This window comes from Aythya fuligula, chromosome 3 (assembly GCF_009819795.1).
Source record: "Aythya fuligula isolate bAytFul2 chromosome 3, bAytFul2.pri, whole genome shotgun sequence".
Taxonomy (NCBI): Eukaryota; Metazoa; Chordata; class Aves; order Anseriformes; family Anatidae; genus Aythya; species Aythya fuligula.
Window position 1 is genome coordinate 33,325,486 of NC_045561.1, and position 23,558 is coordinate 33,349,043.

Consider the following 23,558-nt stretch of genomic DNA (forward strand, 5'->3'; position numbering starts at 1 on the left):
ATGGTAACAGCACTCAATTTGCCTCAGAAAGTGTGAAGATCTGGAAAGAAAACTGTTGAGCAGAGAATGTGTCACTCTGTCAGGACAATGACTCCGGGAGGATCCTGAGTCAATATAGCCAGCTTTAATTTGTAGTCCGAAGATGTCCAAAGCTTTGGATGGTTGAGCCAAAGATTAAAAAAAACAAATTGTGAGGTGGACATCGCTCCTGTATCTGCACTGTTGAGATAATTTTTGAAAATCTCTTGAACAGGGGTGACCACCATGCTGCCAGCATGATGCTGAAAAAGGGGGAGGGGGGTATGAAAAACACGCCTTGCAGTGAATGGCTAGGAGACTCTTCCTGACTGTGTACAGAAAAAAGGCTAAGAGATTAAGAGATTACTTGTTCTGGTATCTCAGACTACACAAGACAGAGACTGCTAATAACAAATAGTTCTTTATGTGAGAAGACAAAAGCATAAACAGAGCTTGTATTTGGAAACTGAAATAAGACAGGCTTAGATTAAGTAATGACCACTGAAGCATGGGAGTATAAATCCATTGGAACAATTTACTGAGGGAAGCAACTTACTGAGGGACACAGTGAATTCTCTGTCACTTCTGTCTATGAGTAGCTGCTGCACAAAAAATGTACAAATAGTGCAAGTTTAGATCCACAAAGGTAAATTAACCATGTTGCTCAGCTCCACGACTAAGAGCGATGACACTTGGCATTTCAATAATTCTTCTACAGAGACAAACAGCACAAAAAGGTTATAAAGAGATCAAAAAGCATTTGCTTTCTCAGCGACATCAGGAAGCTGGAGTTCCAGCATTTTGGATAGGCACACTGGAGTGTATAACCTTATACAAGCAATTTTCAAAAAAGAAAGGAAAAAAGAAATTCTCCCAAACATCTTTCCTTCTCCCTTTAAAACCAGCAGGTGAGCTCATTTCCATCTTTTCATTTTTACATATGAGCTAGTCCCTAGAAAGTCAATCAGAATGAAAACTTGCCCATTTCCGTGCATAAATCTGGACTTCTGCAAGGCCTCATTACAAGCAGTTCAAGGGCAGGAGAAAAAAATACAGTAACAACCAGACCACAAAGATCTGTTCTGAATGCTGCTCTGTTTTTCTTTCACCTGCTAACTGCCGCCATCTTCCCATCCCTTTGGATCCATTATGCTCTTTCCTTCAAACCACCTTACACAGAGCACTGCTCCCTTTTCTTCAAGCCCCAGCTCCCTGTTTTATAGCACACATATTGGCTGAAGGGCCTGTGTTATGCACATGCTGTGAACTGCTATGAAAATGCCAGCAAAACTAGCACTATTAAACCCATCTATATCACATTAAGCTCTTATTAGCTACTGCATTTTAGCTTATGATTATGACGCTAAAATATCTCTTCGCAATCAGCACTTGGTAAGGAAAACTCCTGCACTGTGCAAATGCCATTTGTATTTATTGTTCTCTCGACCTCAGTCTCAGCCACTGTCAGGAACCCATTAGTTTTGGCACTCCAACCAATCCCTCCCATCAAACATGTGGCTGACTTGGACCCAGAGTTGCAGCATATTTGGAATGGATGAGATTTACAGCCCTCACTTCATCAGACTTAAGCACAGGTCACAACAGATCAAGAGCCTACAAAGGATCAGCTAGAATGGCCTTAAATTGCCTTTCTTTCCTCACCAGCAGGGATCTACCCCGGGTGCCTCTTCCCCACAAAAATGGAGCAATTTTCAGTCTCTCCTACTTTCCACTCATCCCCCTGCAGCTTCGGCAAGCAGCAAACAGACTCAGAAGTCAGCTTCCTCCCAGTCAACAGTAATGAAAAATTTCCATGGTTTCCCGCAATCGCACATAACCCCAGAAACAAGGACTCTGAAATCATGCAAAATGCAACAGGTCTGCATGCAACTAGGAAATTTAAGCCTGTCTGTCAATCTGGGGGACCAATGAGGGCTTTGCAAGGTTTATCACTGAGTTCATGAAAGAAAACAGACTGTTTTATCTGAGTCCTGGAGACCAATTAAATCTAAATCAGAAGCAAAAACTGAGGTAGGATACAAGCGTGTGCACACACATGCTTATTTGTGTTTGCAATAGAGACACAAAGAGAGAGAGAAATCAGAAATCATATGAAGTGAAATAGGGTGAGAGGTGCATGTTGGAAATGTGATCTCTGTGCATTGAGAAAACAGTTTCCTGGCTTCAAAGAAAAAATAGTTTATTTCTCAGAGACAGACCCAAGTGGAAAAGCACAAGCTAGTAACTGAACATTTTTTTTCCCACAGAAAGCTCCAAAAAGATTTACACCTTTCCCAAAAACTGAACCCTCAGCCCCCCAGTACCGTGTCCCAGACAGAACTGGTGGCAGGAAGACTTGTTAAGCTGCAGAGAAGCCTGAACACTTCTGAAATGTAATTCATATGCAGACAGTTTCCCTGCAGGAGTGACTGTAATTGGTGCTGTTTCAGAGTTTGGGGTAAGGATGTCCACAGCTGATTACAATTCAGACCCTTCCCTGGGATGCTCAGTTTCTCCTTAAGTTTTCTATTCACACTGGGAGTGCTTCAGAGGGACTTCCCAGCACAAGACCCCTCTTCAAAGGTGGCTTTGCTGTTCTGTGCCTTGCCTCTACATGCCCTCTGCAGTCCTCCAGTGGGTCAGGAGGAACTAGCTCTGCTCCAGCACCAGGGCACAGAGAGGAGGTGAGGGATAGCACAGGAACCTGTTCCTGCACCCTCACAGGTGCAGCCTGAAGGACTTTGTGGCCCAAAAATCATGGGAGAAAAGCAAAGCCACCGTGCCACGGCGCCATGTAGTTTCTCTCTGGCAGAGAGGCTGGGTACAGCAGGCCTCAGCTCCCTAGGTCCTGTGTCAGGTCTGATGTCTTATGTGCTCCCTTGCAAGTGTGGACAGCTGTTTTCACCTCTCCGTGCCTCAGGCTCTTCTGCAGACGCTGAGAGTTATTATGAGACAATGACTTGCTTTTTTTGCCTGCTCAGTGTCTTCCTGGTTCCCCTAGCAAGTCTGGGTCCATGGCATCTCTCTCTAGGCACTCAACATGCTTGCTTCCTGGTCACCAAGAGGCAGGATTTGATAGGACCAGGCTATTCCCTCATTTTCCACCTTGTGATCACAGCCTTAAAATGAGATCTGACAGCAGTTTTCTAACTCCGTTCATCTACCACTTTCCTTCCTCTGGTCTCCTGTTGCCAGTGGTACTGCACAGCTTGCAGTATAGCACATGTCTCCCCAAATCTATTTTGCTCAGGGGATAGCAGCAGCTCTCTGTCTTGCCAGAACATATACACAAGCCTTCCCATCCTCTTAGCTCCCATATCCCTACCCCAGGTCCCCAAACTCAAGACTTTTCTCTTTCAGGAAAATCTTTAAACCAGCATCTGAACTTGAGCAGCACTAGATGTGGTGGTCAGCTCTGAGAGGGTCACAGTAGGGGAGCAATTATCCGAAAAGAATTGACCAACAGTCTGCTACCCACTATGTCTGCGCAGCTCTCGTCTCTCCTTTCCTGCCAAAATGGTATAGTTTGGACATCTCTCTCACTTGATAAAATTAAGTTGCTCTCCCTAGAGAGTCTGGCAAAAATAAAACAGAATAATGGCAGCTTATGGAAAGTGTATTTGTTTCTCCCCACAGTGACTGAGAAATGGATTAGCTGATTTAAACCGGTTGTCTTCTAAGCAAACGAATTCATCTCTCTAGGTGAGGAGCTCTCACACAAGCTTTTACTCATCCTCTCGTTACAGCCACGGAGGTGTTTAGAGATGAGTAATGAGCCACAGAAAGGCTGAACGGCAGCACAGGCAGGCTGCGATCCAGGTAGCAGACCCAGCTCTCCCCTTTTAGGAGGGTTCCCCACCTTCCTGAGGCACACATCTGGTCGTCACCGTCTCTTCCCTCATGGACATTTCCCCAGGACACAGTAAGGAGGCCTCATGGTGCTGTGCAGAGGTAAATCTGAAAAGCTCTCAGGATGCAAGGGAGACTTCCCAAGAAAATCTCAGTGAGTGGCAGCACATGGGAACCTTCCCCCTCAGGCAGCAAGCAGTGAAGAGACTGGGGTCCTGCAGAACAAGTCCTAACTGCTGTGTGCTGAAAGGAAAAAAAGTTAGGCAAGCTGAAATTCATACAGCTGCTTTACCCTGGGAAATATATTTTTTTTTTCTCCAAAGATACACATACCAAATGCTACAAAAAAGCAACACTGGGAGTCCTGGGGCTTTGATCCATGAAGACAAAGACCGCAAAAGCAGTCACAAAGAAGAAGGTTTTGGCTGAGCATCCCTTGGCATGTCAGACTAGCTGCCCCTCACAGCCATGAGGCTGGCAGGAGGGTAGGGCCAACAGGTCCTAGACAAGCAGGAGCCATTCCCTCTTAGGCCACATTTGGTACAACCCCATCTTAAGATTCAATCTGAAACCAATGTAAGCACTGTCACAGTCTCTGTCTGCCAGGCCCCAGGCCCAATAGATGGTAATTGTTAAAACAAATCCGAGGCCAGCTAAGCCTCTGTGGTTGTTACTGTGCTCTGAACCATGGCCATTTGGATTTATAGCCATGACGGAGTAAAATGGATTCCTCCTTCAGCCCATCCTTAGACTGACAACCCTAATTACTTGTTAGTAGCCCAGGCACTGGGCAGCAGAGTGAGCAATCCTCACGCTGTAGCGCTGAGGACAGGGCTGTATGCACAAACACAAACTCAGAGCAACATAATCCCAGACGCAGCACTGCTAGCTGAAAATGTGTTGACAATCAGGAACAAAACTCTCTGCTCTTAACAAGGGGGTTTATATGTGTTGATAGAAACACAGAAATAATGTATACTCTCAGCTTAGTTACACAAACCTCTGTATAACAAATTAGGTAGGAAACAGGGAGGATTTCCATCAGAGTGGGGCCAGACGACAGGGTCAAGCTTTGTCTGTTCAGGCTGCTGGGTTGAGGTCACGTCCATGACTGCAAATTATTTTCTTTTCCGTAATGAAAGTCTCCAGATTTGCAAACACTGAATTTGCAGAAAGCACAGTTTGCCCGTGACTTTGAATGCAGAAACGTCTTTCCTGGAACCTCAGGTAATTCTTAAACCTTTGATGGCTTAATATTACCCAGAGCACTCCAGAGCTCTGTTTGGCATGAGAGCCTAGGGTTACCCTTTTACCCTTTTTTGGGAGCAAGACCTGCAGGATATAGTGCAACAATACTGGAACATGAGTGGAAGGGCAGGAAAGGCACAGCCACTTTAAGGGTAGAAAAATCACCTCCTGCCCCCACTTTAGCTTCCAAACTGCACTTGCCAGCTTGGAGGAGGGTGTCAGAATAGACTTCACTGATGAAAATAATAATAAAAAAATAAAATACAACTACTATTAATAAATGTACTCACAAATGAATCCAGCCAAGTCTAAAATTCTTAGCAGATGGCTCCACACTCCAGCGCATGTGGCCAAGCAGCAAGATGGATAAGCCAGCTCCGTCACAGATATGGGTCAGCTCTGGCCAGGGACATCTCATTTCTCTCAGACTCCCTTCACATGAGCAGGGAGAGCTTCAGTGAGCTCTCAGGAGCCAAAAGTTCTGTCCTAACCATTCTGAAGAACCATCTCCAAGCCAGGAGCATGTCTCAAGAGCACTTTTAACAGCGCAGTTAATATCCACGCTTCTCTTCAGAGAGGGTAGGACATCTGCAAAGAGCGCTGACACTGAGCAATGGCTTCAACAGTTGATCGAAACAATTTAATGCATTTCTGTTTCCAGTTGCTTGGATCCAGCGATGCTTCTTACTTATTTACAGTATCACTCCCTCCTCTCCTCCCTGCTCTTCTGTTTGCTACATAGATAATGGGAAATTGATGCTGACTATTGCCCGTCTGAGCACTGCCAATGGGTTCAGGAGGGTTTTAAAGAGGAATAAGTCAACAGGGTGACCAAGAATAACATTTGCCAGCATGTGATCCCAGATGGGAAAACAAATCCTTGCATACCTGAACATTTCTTTAAGTGACAAGGGCAACAGATGCCTCAACAGGACATAATCTGGCTGCCTTTCAGGTAGGGGCAAAGCCAGACTTTCTCGTCACTGGCCCTGTGGCCATTCCTGTGTCTAGGAATATTCACATTTCCTGAAGTCCTGTTAACTGTGATAGCTGCCCTTCCAAAGAAAAATGTCGGTCTACTTTCCTGATTGCACCTAACATTCATTACGCTTTGAAGTTAAACACAATAATCCACCTGCTGCTGTGTGTGACAAAACTCAACCTAAGGGCAGTAAACCTAATTCTTTGGAGATCAATCCCAGGTGATTGGGGACTATTATTTTGAATCCAGAAGGGGCCAAGCTCTCAGGCCATGTTATTCATTTCCTAGTCTTTCTTCCTGCCAAGATGTCACCTGTAGTGTTGTCCAAAGATGAAAAACAGCATCAGCTTTCAGACTGGACTATCCAAAACAAGGTCAACTCTACATAAATGTTTCCTTCTTCCTCTTCCCTTCTTTCTGTGAGCACTTAAAGGTATCAAGACTTCTGCCAAAGATAAGAATGGCACCAGCAAAAGTCTGCTTATCCAGTAAACAGAATTTGGTGAACTAATTACATCTCTCAGTAGAGAAGATAGGTTCCCCGCTATCAGTTTTTGCTGTTTAGCCACAGAGAGAGAACCTATTCAGGTGTTCGATAGTCTCCCCTCAAGCAAGGGCCTGAGAAAAGTAGCAAGTACTGTGAGGATAAACAGATCAGAGGGAAAGTACTGAAGGCAATGCATCAAGGATTAAGTGTGATGAGGCGGGCAGGGTTGAGCTGGACTTTGACAGAGCTGTTCAGCAGTTTATGATATGGTCAGGACTGACAAGCCTTCAGGACTGACACAATATCATTCATGCAAACAGGGTTACGTACTGGGACTGAAATTTATACCACACTGTTATATGAGGCTCCAAGAAAGCAAATGTAACATCACCATGATAAGATAGTCCTCTCAAAGGCCAGTTATTGCAAAGGCTAGAGCTTAGAGTTACTCCTGTTCCTTGTAATTCATGGAAATGCTATTTTAAACAGGCTTTCAGGATATGGGTATATATATTTTTTCTTCAATTTGCTATTATATACTTGTTAAATTTGCATCCAGGTAACATCCTTTTCAGTGATCCACACACACACGTTTTTTTTGTTTCCTCCTTTCATACATATTGGCTCAAATGATACTTTGTAAACCAAAATGCACAGAATGCCATACATTTGCAAGCCCAGTATGTGTTTTACAACCTTATGCTGATCTCATCTACACAGGGTGACCCAGTCCTGATTTTAAACCCACCTCTGCAGAAGATTCACTTTGCTGCTGGGACTTTTTCTTGAGTGAGTACCTAATGCTGGAAAAAGGCTTGACAACAGCATTAACAATAGCATCGATATTATTAACAACAGTACTCTGCCCTTCCATGGCTATTTTTGTTCCAAGATTTCAAAGTGCTGTGTTTATTATGCCTCACAAATCCTCAAAGAGACAGATCAGTTTTATTCCTGCTTTAAAGATATAGGAAAAGACAAGAAATTGTCGCTCCGTGTGGCAGCTAGGTTCCCAGGAGTTCCGACAAGCCCAATGTCTCGCTCTAACCAGTATATAACATTTCTTTATCTTAACCACAGAGCTATGAGGCTGCAAGGACTTTCACAAACTTATTAATCTTCCAAACCCCTGCAGTTCAGACCAAGAAGTCGAGGGAACAGACCATCCAGCCTGTCAGAGAGCTGATGATAGAAAATTACTGCCTATAAGATAAAAGAAGAATAAGTTTTTCTGCTTGCAAAATAAAAAATAAAAAAAAAACTTTTTTTTTTTTTTTTTTTTGAGGGGGGGGGTGATAGCTGACTTTTTCTTTTAGTCTTCTTTTTCTCTCTCTTTCCAATACTGCAGTGCAGTTGGCAAAGCCTATTTGTGGGCTAGTTTGCTACAGCACAGAACGATATGCATGAGGGTGAGGGGAGAAAAAGAAAAGAAAAAAGAAACACAGAAACAGGTTCTGACATCTAATCAGATCTGCTGTATTGATTTTGCAACTTTAGCTTTGGAGCAAATCAGAGAAACAGCCACATTATCACCCAGAATTCGCTCTTCCCTTGAGCGAGCCGGTTCAAAGGGAGCTCACGCAGGCACACACAGAGGCACGTCCGCATGCACACACACACACACGCACGCGGCCGCATGGATGCGCGTCACCCGCGCAGGCTCTCCGGTGGGAAGCGCTCATCACGGAGGCTGCAGAAGCCACACGATCCCCATTTCCGACAAGATGAGAATTCCAGAGCAAGCGAGCAGACTAATGAGCTCCCCGCGCTGCAGAGCAGCGTTTCAATTAACCACCGCGGCCCCCGCCGCCACACCCAGCACCTTCCAGCTGCCTGAACAAGGAGGAGAGGCACAAGCAGGGACTATGCTCTTTGTTGTTGGCTTTTTTTTAGGGGAGGGGAAAGGGATATAAAGGGGATGGGGGCAATTCTTGCCCTACTTTCTTGCTCCACGGTTTGTTTTTCATGCCGCTGTTACCTGGGCTAGATCACAACAAAGTGTTGGTTGGCCTTGGGAAGAGCAATAGGAGGAATATGTAGAGTTGCTCTTTACAAAGAAGTTCATTGCATCTTTGCCTTCTTGTGGGTCACATTTGGGGCTCCACCCCAAAACAGCTTCTGGTTTCTACCTACAATCTATTGCTCAGGGAGTCATGTCCTCCCCCTCCAGACCAAGAATCAGGGCTGTGCTTCCCCTCCAGACTACTTAGCAAAACTGGATTCAGCCCAGGCTGGGCATTGCCCCTCCCTCTGCAAGGGCAATGAGAGGCAGTGGGGACCACACTGCCTTCAAACACCACCTCTGAACTGAGGACACCAGCAGATCTCATAGTTCTTTGCTCTAGAGTGAGATTTTGTTGCATCTCCCATCAGTTCTTGGGGTGAAAGAGTCATCCTTCCTGCTCTGTGCCTCTCCCAGCCTGCCTCCTAAAACAGCTTAAACCAGAACACCCATGTCCACTCTGCTTAGGGGAAGCTTCTCCATCCACACTTACCTTCACAGAAATCTGCATCTCTGTCCCTGTGCTGCGATTCAGCTGCTGACATGCTCCTAAATGCTGATCGTTTTAAAAGGGGGTTCTTTGAATATGCAAAGTGCTTGCAGGATCTGGCATATCTTTGTTACTGCTGTGCTCCCACCAGCTTGAATCAGCCAGCAGTGTGCCTGCTTGGCTGCAGACAGGTTATCTGCTCCGGTCTTGCTTCTCCTCTCCCCGGGGATCAAGCCAGGGAGGAGTGTGGCAGCGTGTCTAATGAGTGCTGCTGTGCTGTGCTGTGCGTGGATGCTCTGCAGTCACAGCCCAGAGACAGCATGCCTGGGTGCAAATTAACCTGCTCCCTACCATCCCACACCTGCCAGCTCCATGTAGCTCAGAGGATTTCAGCCATCCTGCTATCCCAACAGGATGAGGTCTTCAAGGGAGGGCTTTTCCTGCAGTCACTGCTCCTTCCAGACTGAGCCATTTCACCCTGCTGCCTCTCCTTCCTGATTCAAAATCAGGAAGGAGACAGCACAGACCCTCTGCTTCTGCCTGCCCTCAGCATGTCGAAACAGACCTCAACACCACAAGAGCACTCCTTTACCTGGAGGTGGGAACTGCTGTGGGGAAAGGATGCGGTCACCCAATGCGGGCACCAGCAGCATCCCTCCCTCCACACTCACCTTTACACACAGATATCACTGCCAAGCGGAGCTGCGAGTGTTACCCAGCACCGAAATCACTCAATACACCACACGCTAAGAATCAGTTTTCTGTTGCTTATAGCTTTGCTGCATGGAGACGGGGATTATGCAGTCCATAGTAGGGTCTGCCTACCACCGCTTTTTTGGCAAAATGGTTCAGGCATGTCCAGAAGTGACAGCTGCGGGAACTTAGTTGCACAAAGCATTATGAGGTAGAAGTGGTGTCATTTCCATTCATTTGCTGTCTTTTGAATGCTTGACTTCACAGCCTTATTAATATGCCCTGAAGATATTTTGCACGTATGTTACGCACGCAAATGCACACCCTGCAAAGCTGCTGTTCTGCAGTCACCCACTGATAGGAAAATGGGAAGCATCGTGTACGAACACACACACAACACCCCTTGCATCACACTGCCTGCACAGTATCCTGCCCCTGCCTTCTGCAGCCAAGCCAATTAAATATAAACTGCTCAAAGGTCCCCAGACAAAAGAGACGTGTCGGCTCAGCCCAGTAAGAAAGGTCAGCCCTGCCTGAAAGCTGCACAGTGTGTCAGAGATGCTTAGCCCACACGCTTACGCACACACAGGCATTCAGACCGGCGCCCCAGGACCGTATGGTTATACTCACACTGCACGTTGAGCTGCACCAGGGCTTCCCGGGGTCTGATGTTAAAGCCGTTGTACCTGGCTGTTTGACACTTATAGGTCCCGCTCATCTCTCGGCTCACACTCTCCAGGCGCAGCTTCCCATCGTATGTCTCCGTCGTCATTGTCCCTGAAGGCATGGGGGTTTCCTTGTCTACCCGGGACCAGATGATGGGTGGCTTGGGCTTCCCTCGCACCTCACACTGCAGCTCAGCCCTGGAGCCCTCCCGGACGGTGATGGTGGACTGACCCTTGGGGACACTGATGGTTGGTGGCACTAAAAGGGAGATAAGAAAGGACTGGTTTTACACTTAGTTTCCAGCACGTGAGGAACATTCTTGAGATGCCTGTGTCTGCATCACACCAACAGCCCTGAGAGCTGCTTAACTTGACTCTGGTCACACCAGTGCAACCCCTACAGGAACACAGTGCCCATGTAAATCATTCTACAGGATCTGAAGCTGCAGGGCACCAAGGAAGATCCTGAGCTTCTCCAGGAATAGACCCCTATGCCAATGGAAAGTGCCAGCTTTACTTGAACATCCACCCAGCTCCCACTTCTCTGGATGAAAAATGCTCTCCAGCAGCAGGGCTAGCACTGACGAACCCCATATCAAAAAACTCTTTGATCCATGTCTCCGTTTCTGGTCAGTGAATTTCCCAAATAGAACTGCAAACTTTTGACACAGAAATAGAAGTTGTATCTACCAAGGCACCTAGTCCTCTTACACAGGTGAGACCAAAGCCAAGATTTATAGGATTAGTGTTTTGCAGACCTCCTGCCTTGCCAGACACCCATAATCTCCGTATACTTTACCTTGAGATACCCATGTGCTGGTTATCTCTGGCTCACATGAGACAGGAATTCCAGTAAATATCATTTCTGTGCCTCCTTCCAGGCCAGACTGAGAACAGCTCACTGAGCCAGAACTGCTGCCTAGTGGGGACTAGAGCTGATGGCACAGCAACACTCAAGAAATACCCAGCTATCAGTTGGGAAACAAAACTTTGCTGATAAACAAAGCTAAAAAAAACACCACCACAAACAACACCAAAAAAAAAAAAAAACAAACAGGAAAAAAGCAACCCAAGGATTGCAGCTAAAAGGAGCAGAGGTTTCAGTGGGAAGAAATTTGTTGTTCATGTCCCCAAGTCCACCAAGTACCCCTTCCCAGGAAGGGGAAGCTCATGGCAAAAAACATGTTATGTTGACATTTTATTTGTATTAGGCTTCAGAATTAACAGTTCAGCTAAAGCAACTATGGAAGCAATTGTTTTCTGAAAGCTCCTCTTTCAGCCCTTCAAGATGACAGTGGCAACACTTGGATTGTCACTTCCATAACCACAAGGGCTACGTACTTCATTTCCATTTAAAGAAAAGTTAAGGACTACAGAGGCCAGAACAAGCTGTATTAGCTCGATTCAGCTCCAGCAAAGGAGATTGTGCTACAATAATTGCACATGTTACAGCCCACAGCAGCTTTAGAAGAGATTTAGGATGGCTCCAGCCCCGTCTCCTGCAGCAGTGACCTCCCTGTGCAACAGGGAGGCCACATTTTCAATTTGCAACTCTCCCATGGGCTGGGGAACCTCATCACTCCCTGTCCTGAGCAGCGCCACGGACGACAGTGCTCTTGGTGCCGACACCGCCAGCAGCCATTCACCTGGCGAGAGGCAATTTTCTCCATGGGGAAAAGCTGTAAATTGTATTTGGAATTTTATTTTTATTTTTAATTAAAGCTTGTCTCCTTGGAGGCACTCAGTGGAAGCTGCCACCTTGGTGAGCACAGGCTTTGTTTGATGGGGAAACATGAAGCTGCCACTGCTGCTCTCCTGCACTTATCCTGCACTCTGCAGAAAATCCACTGGGTTTTTATTTAGGAGCCATGTGTTGGAAGTGGCTCAGTGACTGCTGCAGGGGATGCCGTGATCCGGGCAGCCTCAGCTGCTGCCCACGCTGCTTGGAGGGCTGCTCCAGCAGGAACAATGGCATTCACTCCCTCAATCACAAAGTAGCTCTGCTGGACCAGATTGCTGAAGGGAGGCTTTAAAATGCCCCCCTCTGGCAGCAGCACCCATGTGAGCATGTGGGTCTCACCTCCACCAGGAGGGCCAGAGCTCACAGCAGCTGCCAGTGCCAGTGGCCAGCTGGCTCCTGGGTCAATACCTGCACCAACAGACCCTGCCCAGCTCTTTGGTGGGATCATCCAGGGGCTCCCGGCCCTTTGCTGCCTCCTAGCCTTGTAGTGTTAAACACAACTGCACTCTGCCATCTAGTGATCTTGGGCAAAAAGGGTTGCTCCCAGCGGCGGCAGCCACACGAGGTTGGGAGACCCAGGTTTGCACCAGGACTGAGGGGTTGGTAGCAGAGGAAGCACCACCACTGACATTTATCAGGTCTGTGGCTCAGTCCTCAGGCTCCTGCTGAATGTGGGCGCAGTCCCTTGGGGAACAGACAGGTCCCAGTGTTTCTGCTGAGAGACAGAGGGGTCCTGAATCCTCAAAGCAGTACAACAGCACTTTCTGCTGGGGTGCTGAAGCAAGCAAGGTTCAGAAACAACACTGGGACCAGCCTGACTAATGGGTTCAGCACAACCAAGGACTGAGGACAAACTTCCCATGAAGATTCAGGACAAACTCCATGGGCAGCTCATTGCCTCCAAGAGCCCTTACCAGATAACTAGCCTGATGCTGCTTTGTGCCATACCCTCAGGGTGACATGGATGTATTGAAAGGCAGAGCTAGACCCACCAACTTCTCCAGAATCCAAAAGACAGCCCTAAGACCCTGAATTTTAGTCCCCACAGTGACCCACAAACGCACCTATAGCTTAGTGCTGTCCTCACCAAGTTTTGACCCTCAATTTACAAGGAGGAGGCATTTATAACACATGGGCTTCTGCAGAGAGTGCCCAAGACAGACTGAAATTACAATCCTGTGAACATTAAAGTTCTTCACAGAACTTGCTACAACTGATGATACCAGTCTTCTGGACACAGCTCTGAAAAAAAGGGATGTTCCTCATAAGCAATGCCAAAGAAAGCAAAGAGTTTTAATTCTCTTTTATTCCCTTCTAAGCAAAAGGACTTTTGAAAATTACTGAAATACCACCTCTGCTTTCTTCCCTCAGAATTTGGTGGCTTCTTTGAGCCATCACGCTCTAAACCTGTGGGATGGGGGGATGGGGGTTGGGGACAGCTGGTGATGCCAACAGCTCCCCCAGGGTCCCCGGCTGCCACAGAGGGGCTCACCTGTCTCTGAGGAGATGTTCACCTCCACGCTGAGGTCAGGAATGGGTGCTCCCTGGAAGGTGGCCACACACAGGTAGGTGCCGTAGTCACTGAACCTCAGGTCGATTATCTCCAAGCTGCAGGTCACAGGTGGGAGCTCGGGGTCATTCCTGGTGATGAGCAACCGGTCTGAGAACCTGGCTGGCTTCCCATTCTTGTACCAGGAGTAGACAACCTTCTCCTGGGGGACAGCATCCACGTGGCATGAGAGTTTCAAGTCCTGCCCTAACTGGATGGTCTCACTCTCTTTGATCACATCAGGGGTGATTTGGAACGTGGCATTCTTCATGGCTGGGATGAACACAGGTGCAAAACTATTTAGGGAGAGCAAAGTGTCTCACATGGCACAAGATAACAGCCCTCTGTTGCTCTGGTGGGCAACATCTCTGTTCAAAATGTGTCCTGAGACCTTCCGCAGCTATGCTCGTGCAAGACATCCCCAGGGCTCACACCTGGCAGGCTGCAATCATTTCTAGCCCAGGACAGTACTACAGCCTGGGATGAGGCTGGGAGCAGAGAAGATTGCATTATATCTTCTCCAGAATACTGATCTCTGCTAAGCATCACACTCACCCTCAGCTGTACGAGAACGGTCAGGAGAAATGCAAGTCTGGCCCCTTCACTCAGAAAACCCACGCTACAAGAAAAAGAGCAACTTACACCGCACCAGCAGGTTCACTGTCTTCTTGGCTGGGTTCCCCACGTTGTTGATGGCTGTGCAGTTGTAGTAGCCGGAGTCCTCCACACGGATCCTCCAGATGGTGAGGTTGCCTCCTTGCACAAGGCTGTTGGGAGGCATCGGGCCGGGAGAGTGAGACCAAACCACCTCTGGCTGTGGGTCGCCGCCTGTCAGAGAGCACTGCATAGTGATGTTGTCACCGGGGTTGACCACCAATGTCTCATTGACTGACAGTTTCAGAGCAGGTGGAGCTGGAAGAGGACCAAGAGACACTGCTGAGCTTAAAAAGGACCCACCCACTCACCTGTGCACAGCTTCATACTTCCTGGGATTTGTTCATCAAAGCCTTCACCATGCACCTGGCCTGGGTAACTAAGAGCCTGAAACAGAGGACCAGAACCTGTCTGCACCACAACAGACCACAAATAGCAACTCCACAGGTGTCAGACACAATCTTGTATAGACCTGTGTACTATAGACCAAGTCCCGGGGATGCTCTTTTCATGCACAATTGAACAACTGGGAATGATTCGAAATGTCTAGACAACCTTCCCTTTGAATAACCTAGTACGTAGCTTTGGCTTATTTTATTTCTGCACCCTTCTCACTACATCCCCCTCCATGAACTGATCCAAAAAAACCCTCCCTTTGTATTCTCCATTTCATCCCACGACAAGCCTTTTAAAGCCCTTGTCAGCATCATCGCTTGCTCCATCCAGACAGCGCTGAGAAAGTAGCGGTCCCCAGCACAAAGGCGGGGAGTATGTTTTAAGTAACAGCCATAATAATGCAAAATAAGACAATGTTCCATATTCATGAAGCCTGATTTAACAGCATCATTATTTCTGCCTCTCCTCTCCCCGGACCCTGTGTTAATGAGCTGTGCTGGATTGGTGTTGGATCTCTGAATTACAGCCCGTACAAACAAGGCAAGGAATGCTCTCCGCTCAGTACCCGCACCATAATTTAGCTGCACTGCTATCTCTAAGATGGAATATTGTTTTGGTGCACCAAACCCAGTGTCCTCTCCCTGGCCATGGCACATGGTATTTGTGCTAGATGTAGCCAGTTTGTGCCTCTGGATGAAGGCAACTCCTCTGCCACCTGCACTGGCTGTTTTGGGACCTGTATTGGAGCCTTTGAATTTGGAGAGGCCACGGCCTGAACACAGAGCCTTTAACAGGCTTCTCTGCTGGACTCTTGGAAACTGTCTGAAGTTTAATGCTCACTAAGCAGCAACACAAAGAGTTGTGCTCCCTTTTTGGGTGCTGGCTGGTTTCATGAGATGTGGTGAAGCCTGGGGAGGCAGCAGCTCAACAGGTTGTGGTTGGATAGGACACTTCTGTGGTAATGGGAGCTGATACCAGTAGCTGCTCCTGCCCTCTAACACTGAACAAGTCTCAGATAAAGGCACAGACAAGCTGATAGATGCAGCATCTTGCCCGGGGACATCCTCACATCCCCTTCAGAGCTATAGAAAGACTGAGACCAGCTTATGTTGAGACAGAGGATGTCAGAGTTGGGGAGCAGGAACCAGAGTTCCTGCAGGCTTTGGTTAAGATTTCAGGATCTTGTGTTGTTTGATGTGCACGTATCTGACCAACACTCATCTTGCTGAGCAGTGACACGTTCTGGGCAAGGCAAAATGGAAAAGAAGTGACAGGTTGGGCAAGCACTGCCTCAGGGCAGGCTGTGTGTGCATGCAAAAGGAGAGGGAGGCAAACTGCAAAGCAGCCACCCGCTCGGCTTGAGGCAGCAAGTTCCCAAAGCGTGTCCCAAAACGGAGCCCTGGCTGTGGCAGCCTGCACAGGCTCCCACTCCCACTCCTGTCAGCAGATAGAGGTTAACATGCCGCAGACATTGTTATGCAGGAGATGAATCTCATTTATTTGTAACCTGTGGCAATTCCTTTTGTTCTTGGCTCAGAAAACCTGCTGGCGGAGTCTGCCGAGAAGCAAGGGGACCATTAAAAACAAAGAGTCGCTTTCAATTCCCTTTGAAGTTCAATTTGCTGCAGTAAAACTGCAGGAAAATTAACCAGCTGGGCTGCTTAATTTTTCAGAAATCAAGGAACAGGAAAACATCAGCCCAGCCTTATCAGAGCAGGCGATGACAACCCGGTGCTGAGCCAGCCCTGTGGTTCTATGGGACCCAACCCGCTGCTCCAGAGCCACACAAGGGCAGGGGGACAGAGCAGGAGCAGGGAAAACCTCCTTCCCACCAAGGCTGCAGGCTGAGAGTTGGTTGCCTGCTGCAAGGGGCACGCTGCTGACACTGAGCTGGGGAGAAGCACATCTCCACACTGCAGACTGTGGTCTGTCCAAAGCGAACCACCTAAGGAAGAGCAAACAAACTGGAGGAGCAGATTCCCTTGGCCTGACATGCCACGACCCACCGGCTCCTCTCAAAGCCCACTGTGGCTGGGTCTATAAATATTTAAGAGATCAATTTCCATGCACCTCAGTGCCCTTTGGGCCCTCCTCAGTTACAAAGGCAAAGGCATCCTGAGAGAAGCTGCTTAGCATGCTGGGCACAGCTGAGGCTATGGAGGTTGCTAATGCATGAGCACAAGAGGAAAAGAAGGAATCTATATATATATAAAAAAAAAAAAAAAAAAAAAAAAAAAAAAAGGAGAGAATTAAGTCTTTTCTTTAAATATTTTCTTTTCTATACACAACAATACCTACAGGGTAAGTGAGCCAGATAACATTTCATGTTAAATATGCTCCTGTTATTTAACACAAACCCTCTTTTCTGTGTAACACCAGCTTAATTTTCGTGGGTAGCTTTTAATACAATTTGCTAGGAACACATATACCATAGTCCCTTTGAGTTTGTGGTGTCAGGCTCCACTGTAACTGTGTATAAGTATGCATTTACAGCTAAATAACATGAAAGAAAAACTGGATGTATGTGCTACATGGGCCAGGTTCAGAGCTTTGGTAAGTACCCTAAGAAGTTGGTGTGAATTCAGCCATATGTTGGCTTCTGATCTGGCAACAACTTGAAAATACATTTCCCCTGTTAACTCAGTAAAGGGATTGGATTGAAATGAAGGATACTTTCCATGTGCTTGGGCTGGCAGGGGGGAACAGGGTATGGAGAGAATTTATTTATTTATTTTTAATTCTTCAAATGTAAAGCCACACCATGAAAGAACAGCTGCCTGAGATCCCTTTCTACACCTCAAGCATAGGTTTTTAAAGGGAATATTCCTGCATTCTCTACAGTTTCCTCCTGAGAAAAACTCGGGCAGTGATGTGAGCTGCCTGAGATGTGCTCACAGGGATCTTACCACAGGAAGAATTTATTTTTTTTTTCCCAACATTAGCTATATTTCACTTTCTTAAGCTTATTATTTTTCTTCTTTCCACATAAAATGAAACAACTACTGTTCAGCACCCTGGGCTCAGTCAGATCAATAAACATAATTTATACAGTATCAACAATATCCCATCAACAGTTGGCAACATCAAAAGAGTTCTGTTTTCACTGCACAAAGATGACACCAGGGATACAAACTGCTTTGTGCTACATTAGAGAGAGGTGAATAATTCAAACAACTACATTGCCTTTCTTTCTGATCATGGAATACCCCAGAGCCGGAAGCGATTTCCTGACATTTACTTACTATTTGAAAATATTTGACATATGTGGGGACTTTGTCATGCTTTTTTTTTTTTTTTTTGTCATGTTAAATGGACAGTTTGCAGTCAGGTCCTTGCAAGTGTTTGGTATGTGATTTTGGCTATCTGTGGGTTATTGCAAGTCAAGCAATAGGCACCAAATTGATTTTGTTCGCAACTGGAGGCATGCTCAGGCAGTGCCAGCATGGATATCAGCATGTGTGTAGTTGTAAGATTTAATTATTGGGAAGGCAATGGAGATATTTGCTTTCCAGAAACATTGGCACCAGCAGGACCCCTGGGCTGGGAGGCGCTCTGAGCGCAGCCTTGCAAACCAGGCCAGAATCACACGTGAATGAATTATTTGTAAGGACTTCTGCAGCATCTGTCCTGCTCCAGACTGTATCAAATCTATTTTTAAAGTCACTTAGAATTATAAATAAATAAAACAGCATCTGGATTAAAAACTACGTTGTACTTCAACACATACAGGTAGTCTGCTTCAATGATCACACAGCAGGAGCGGCCAAGGCACCAGCTAGAAGAAATGAAGTATTCCTGGCCACAAAACTTCTGCATTAAGGATTTACAACCCTAGCAGTCACACATGTGAACTCGAGGTGGTTCTCTCATCACTGTAGGCCTGGAGAGGCAATGGCTGCTCAGCAGGCCATTACATTACCTGTGGTGTTTGTGAGCTGGAAGGTGATGGACTTGTCGGGGATGCTGCAGACGTTGCGGACGGACACCTGGCATGTGTAGCTGGCGTAGTCCTGGGGCCGCAGGTTCTTCAGCTTTAGGACTTTGGTTTCACCCTGGGAATTGGGAGGAAAGAGGGAAGGAAAGACACAGGTGTACAAAGCTCAGCTCCTCATTGCGAGTCCATCCCCTGGCCCAAAGGCTACCAGCAACAACCACTGAAACACCATGAAGCTGTGCAGGCTCCAAGCCCTTCTAGCTCTATACAAAGGAGACACGAAGAGTTTGCAGTGATAGCTCCACCTCCAGGGTTTCTCAAAACACCCAGCAACTGACTGTCATATAACCTGAAAGCAGTGCTGAATGGGTCTAGGCATAATTTCTTGTCAACTGCTGTCAGAATCATCTCACAGAACGCGAAAAGCCTTGAACGTCCAAGAACGGGCCCTGATCTCATGCCGAGATGTCAGTAGGAGCCCAAATGAAGTCAGTGGGGTCTCAACATTGCAAAACCAAAGTAAACGGGAGCAGATGCTGGCCTAAATACGACATGCTTAACAGTTAAGCTTTAAAAAATTGCAGTGCAGGAAAAAAAAAAAAAAAAAAAGATAATTCAGAAAAATATTCAAATAACCCTCCCCAACCTTTCTGATCTCCTTTTTCCAGATTCTAATCTCATTTATGCTGGCATAAATCCAGAGTGTCTGCACTGACTTTGATAGCCTTTTCTCGTACTATGGTAACAAACAAACAAACACAAAAATCACTTGCTAGCACTCCATCAGTTACTGGCATGTAGAAACAGAATAAAGTTGTTAAATTAACAATAGACGTGTTCTGTAAATTTTTATTTATGGAATGCGGAAAGCTCTGAGATGCATCCTGTGGTTTGCACACCCTGCAACTCATACGTCTTCCCACGACAGCTTGTCGCTGCTGTTCTCCTTGTGTTTGTCTAAATCTCTTTTGGAGAAACCATTCCGTAATTGCCTGCAAATGTGAGAAGGTGTCAGCACGACAAATCCTCTTGAGACAACCTCAAGGGACTGGGCGATGAGCTCAGGCATGCTAATACATGGAGAACAAGGATCTGAACTGAGTAAATTAGAAAGATAAATACCTAGGAGACCAATAACCCCACGGAAGTCCTGTCCCCTGAGATCTGTTGCTACACCACACAAATGATGGCATTTACAATGTGCACGTCAGCTGGTGACTTACACTGTCGTATGTATCCATTTTATTGATTAGTAAATGTTGGGTAAATGTGTATAAAACTTCAGTGTAAACTTTTGAAAAGCTTAAACAGCAAAGTGTTCACGTCCTTTTTATTGTGAAGGCCTAACCAAACCTGACACTGATAACAGCTTCTCTGGCCTGACTCTCAGACCACAGTACCCCTATGAAGGGTGCTTTGTTAAACATAACTGATTTGAGCTCCAGCAAGGTTTGCTGTAGGGGTGTGTTTTGCCTGACTTTAGCTCTTCTTAACCCAAACTCACAGATTTATGCTGGTGCGAGCAGGAGGACTCAGGCACGCCTGAGTGAGCACGGCTGTCCTAACACCCACCCCAGAGTTGTCCTAACACCCATCCCATGGTGGCAGGAGCATTGCCTGACAGGAGCTGCAGGACCCAGGGTCTTTTACATGTTAATGAAGCACCACAGTGAATTTCTGCTGGAAGCTTTATTTAGCTTGAGAAAATGTCTCAAGTCCTAGGATATCCCCTCATTAAGCAGTGTCTCCTGTTAATCACAGTGAACTTAATAAAAGCTGGAAGTGCCCATGGTGGCTTCCTCTTAGGCCAGGGATGTCCTGCTTTGATGCTGCATAGCACTGGACAAGGCAAAGCTCTCTTGTGGTCCAAACAGCAGCCCTGACCTACAGTATTTCTGCAAATCTGCTGCAAACCAGCATCTCTGTTCTCTGTCCTAATCCCCCTACATGTTTCCATTCAGCTGCCCATTTCCACAACCTGCAGAGATGGCGCGTTTCAATAAAACATGAACACGACTGCATTAACTGAAAAGTTGCCTGGGGCACCGCTCAGAAATCAAACTCAGCCACAATGTGCTTAGGGCCCAGCTTTGGGAGCACAGGAGAGTAGAATGGTGTGTGGGATGAAAGGGGCACCCTCGGGAGCTGCCCTCCCCTCCTCACACTGCCTAGTGGTCTTCCAAAAGCGCTAGGGCTGGTTGACATCTGAAGAATACTCAGGGTTATAGCATGGCTGAGGATAACATGCCCAAGGTGCTTTGGCAAAAGAAAAATCCCTTCAATCACCCACTGCTTTGTCAGGCTAGTGACTGTGAAGGAAGTGGCATTCAGAGGGGTAACACAGCTGTGCAGGGACAAGTCCAGCACAAGTGAGCAGGGGAAGCAGAGAGCATGACGCCTTGCCACAGGACGACAGTCACAAAGTGCCCAGGCAGTGTGGCTGCCACTGTTGCTTGTAGGCATTAGGAAAAACTCTTCATCATTTGCCTCAGCGAGCCCACAGCAATACCTGACATGGGCTCACACTGCTAAATATGGAGCACTTTTCCTTGTTTATGCAGCTTGGGTGCTTGTTTAAGTAAAAAGTAGCACTGAGAGGTAGAGGAGGCCTTTATTATTATTATTATTATTATTATTATTATTATTTTATTATTTTATTATTTTTTTTTTTTTTGCTTGGAGAACAGTCTCAGCCATCCAACAGTCATGTAAATTCATTAGGGAAACTGTGGTCTGCTCTCAGGGAGCATGCCAAAAGGGGAAGGGATGGCAAGCCAGGGACTTCTAGGCTGTCGTGCTCCCTCCTGCTGCTCTTTCCCCCTGAGAACCTGCATACAGAAAAAGGTACCACGGCTTCTGGAGCCAGTGCTCCTTCGAACACCCCACCACTCTCTCCCCAGCATCATAACCCACATGCAGAGAGAAACACCATCCGCTGCAGAGGGCACCATATCACACCGCGATGCTCATCACAAGCTGGTGGAGGTCTGCTTTTTTTCACCTGTGTGTAGAGGGGTTCATAGATGTCCACGCCATTGTCCTGACTGTGGGAAAGTGTCTCAGCTCCCCGTTTCCATATGAAGCGAGCTGGCGGGTTGGAGTTGACAGTGCAACGGAGGAAGACGGTCTTCTCCTGGTAGAAGCTGCCACGTACATCGCTGATGGTCTGGTGAACGGTGAGAACAGGCTCATCTAGATCTGGAAGGAAGGCAAGGAGGGCCGCAGCAGTTGTTAGTGAAGCTTGGTCTGCCTGTACAGCCTGCAGGGTGGATGAAGCTCCAGGGGCCGTAAGGGAGAGGGGAAGCTCCCACACATTTGGCCAAGGACAACTGCTGAGTTCAGAGCTGATCTGAGGGCAGGTAACACAAACAGTATCTAAAGGGAACAGACAGGAGAAGCCAAAATTCTCCCGCTCACCACACAACATTCAGAGAATAGAAAGCACCCTCTGGTTGACAGATCCCATGTGATCCTCCAGTAAACTGGCTGCCTGACACACACCTCTCTGACAAGTGGGCTGTATAACCCTCCTCAGAGACATCCCACACCCCAAATCACCATTCTCCACTTCAGTGACAGGCCACAAGGATCCAGAGTAATTCTACTCCATCCTCATTTCCTCTGTTCCCACTTTGCACTTCTCAGTGCTCTCCTGAAATCACAGGGCTAAGCCCATGGCTGTGAGATGCCGACACAAAAGACATGACAAACCTTCAAGTCAAGGGGTGAGAGTAGAAACCAAGTCAAGATCAAGGTCCTACATAGGAGCAAGTCTGGTGGGGTGCCACAGGAACATGAGATGCAAAACATAGTGACAGGTGTGCACAATTTCCCTTGTTTTTCCTATTAAAGTATCCTCTGTGTATTTTCCCCTTTCCAAGGTCTGCACTGACTCTCCCTCTTCAGTAGCTTCTACTCAATACACCCCTACTATCCACCTCTAAACTGATCAGATTCCTTTCTCTCTTTACAGAAAATACTCCTTCCTTCACCACACCTGCACCAGACACTAGCCCTCATGATCAGAACAATGGTTATCAATAACTTCACTTGCAAGGAGGAGGTAATAGCTCTGCAGGGAACATACTTTCTCCCTCTACCCAGGGCACGCTGCTCCCTAGGGACTGCCTTCCTGCTAAAAAGGGGATCATTTTCCGGGGCTTTTGCACCAGCCACCACTGTTGAAACATCAAGGAAACATGAGGAGAACCTCAGAGGAGGTGGATCTCCCTTCTTCCAGAACCACTTTGAGATTGATTAGGGCTAAATGTATAGATCCCACCTTACAAGATGGAACCAGCTAGCTCTCTAAAAATGAAATCTGCCCCAATGCCCTTAAACATGCCTTGTAAAGTGTCTGTTGAGCTCAGTGAAACAATCCTGTGCTTTCAACAGCCTTATGACCCCATCTTCAACTGCAAGAAAACTGAAGCACATGCGTCCATTATGCCCTTGTGCTGCCAACACTATCTTCTGCACACAGTAGCAGAGAGGACGCAGACACGTGCCTATCACCTCCAGCCCTCTCATGTCACCTAATTTTCAAGATGTTTTATTCTAGAGATTTGCAAGTTTGTAAGTCTGCCTCCCAGGAAGGAAGTGGAGGAGCAGGGATGAGTTCCTGTTAACGTGTCATCCAAATAACGTATGTTCTGTGCTGAATCACAAGTGTTAAGTGGTGGATTTGCATATTTTAATGAGCTGTATGCTTGGTAGACAGCACTTGTAATGGGACACAAGATTTGTTGGCTTGACCATACCATAGCTCAGAGAGATGAGAAGAGCTGTTAACTGAATGTCGACAAGAAAGGAGAAAAAAGAAAAAAAAAAGAAAAAAAAGAAAAAAAAAA

At 46.9% G+C, this 23,558-nt stretch overlaps 1 protein-coding gene across 3 annotated transcripts in view; it reads right to left on the reverse strand.

Annotated features, from left to right (window-relative positions):
• MDGA1 (MAM domain containing glycosylphosphatidylinositol anchor 1) overlaps nt 1–23,558 on the reverse strand; it is a 137,330-nt gene that overhangs the window by 62,624 nt on the left and 51,148 nt on the right. For all 3 annotated transcript variants that reach the window (XM_032184007.1, XM_032184006.1, XM_032184008.1), the window contains 5 exons: nt 21,710–21,906; nt 18,694–18,826; nt 14,367–14,636; nt 13,668–13,997; nt 10,400–10,693 (listed from right to left, as the gene is read on the reverse strand). In XM_032184007.1, the coding sequence (XP_032039898.1) occupies nt 10,400–10,693; nt 13,668–13,997; nt 14,367–14,636; nt 18,694–18,826; nt 21,710–21,906 (1,224 nt within the window). The remainder of the gene's footprint in view (nt 1–10,399; nt 10,694–13,667; nt 13,998–14,366; nt 14,637–18,693; nt 18,827–21,709; nt 21,907–23,558) is intronic.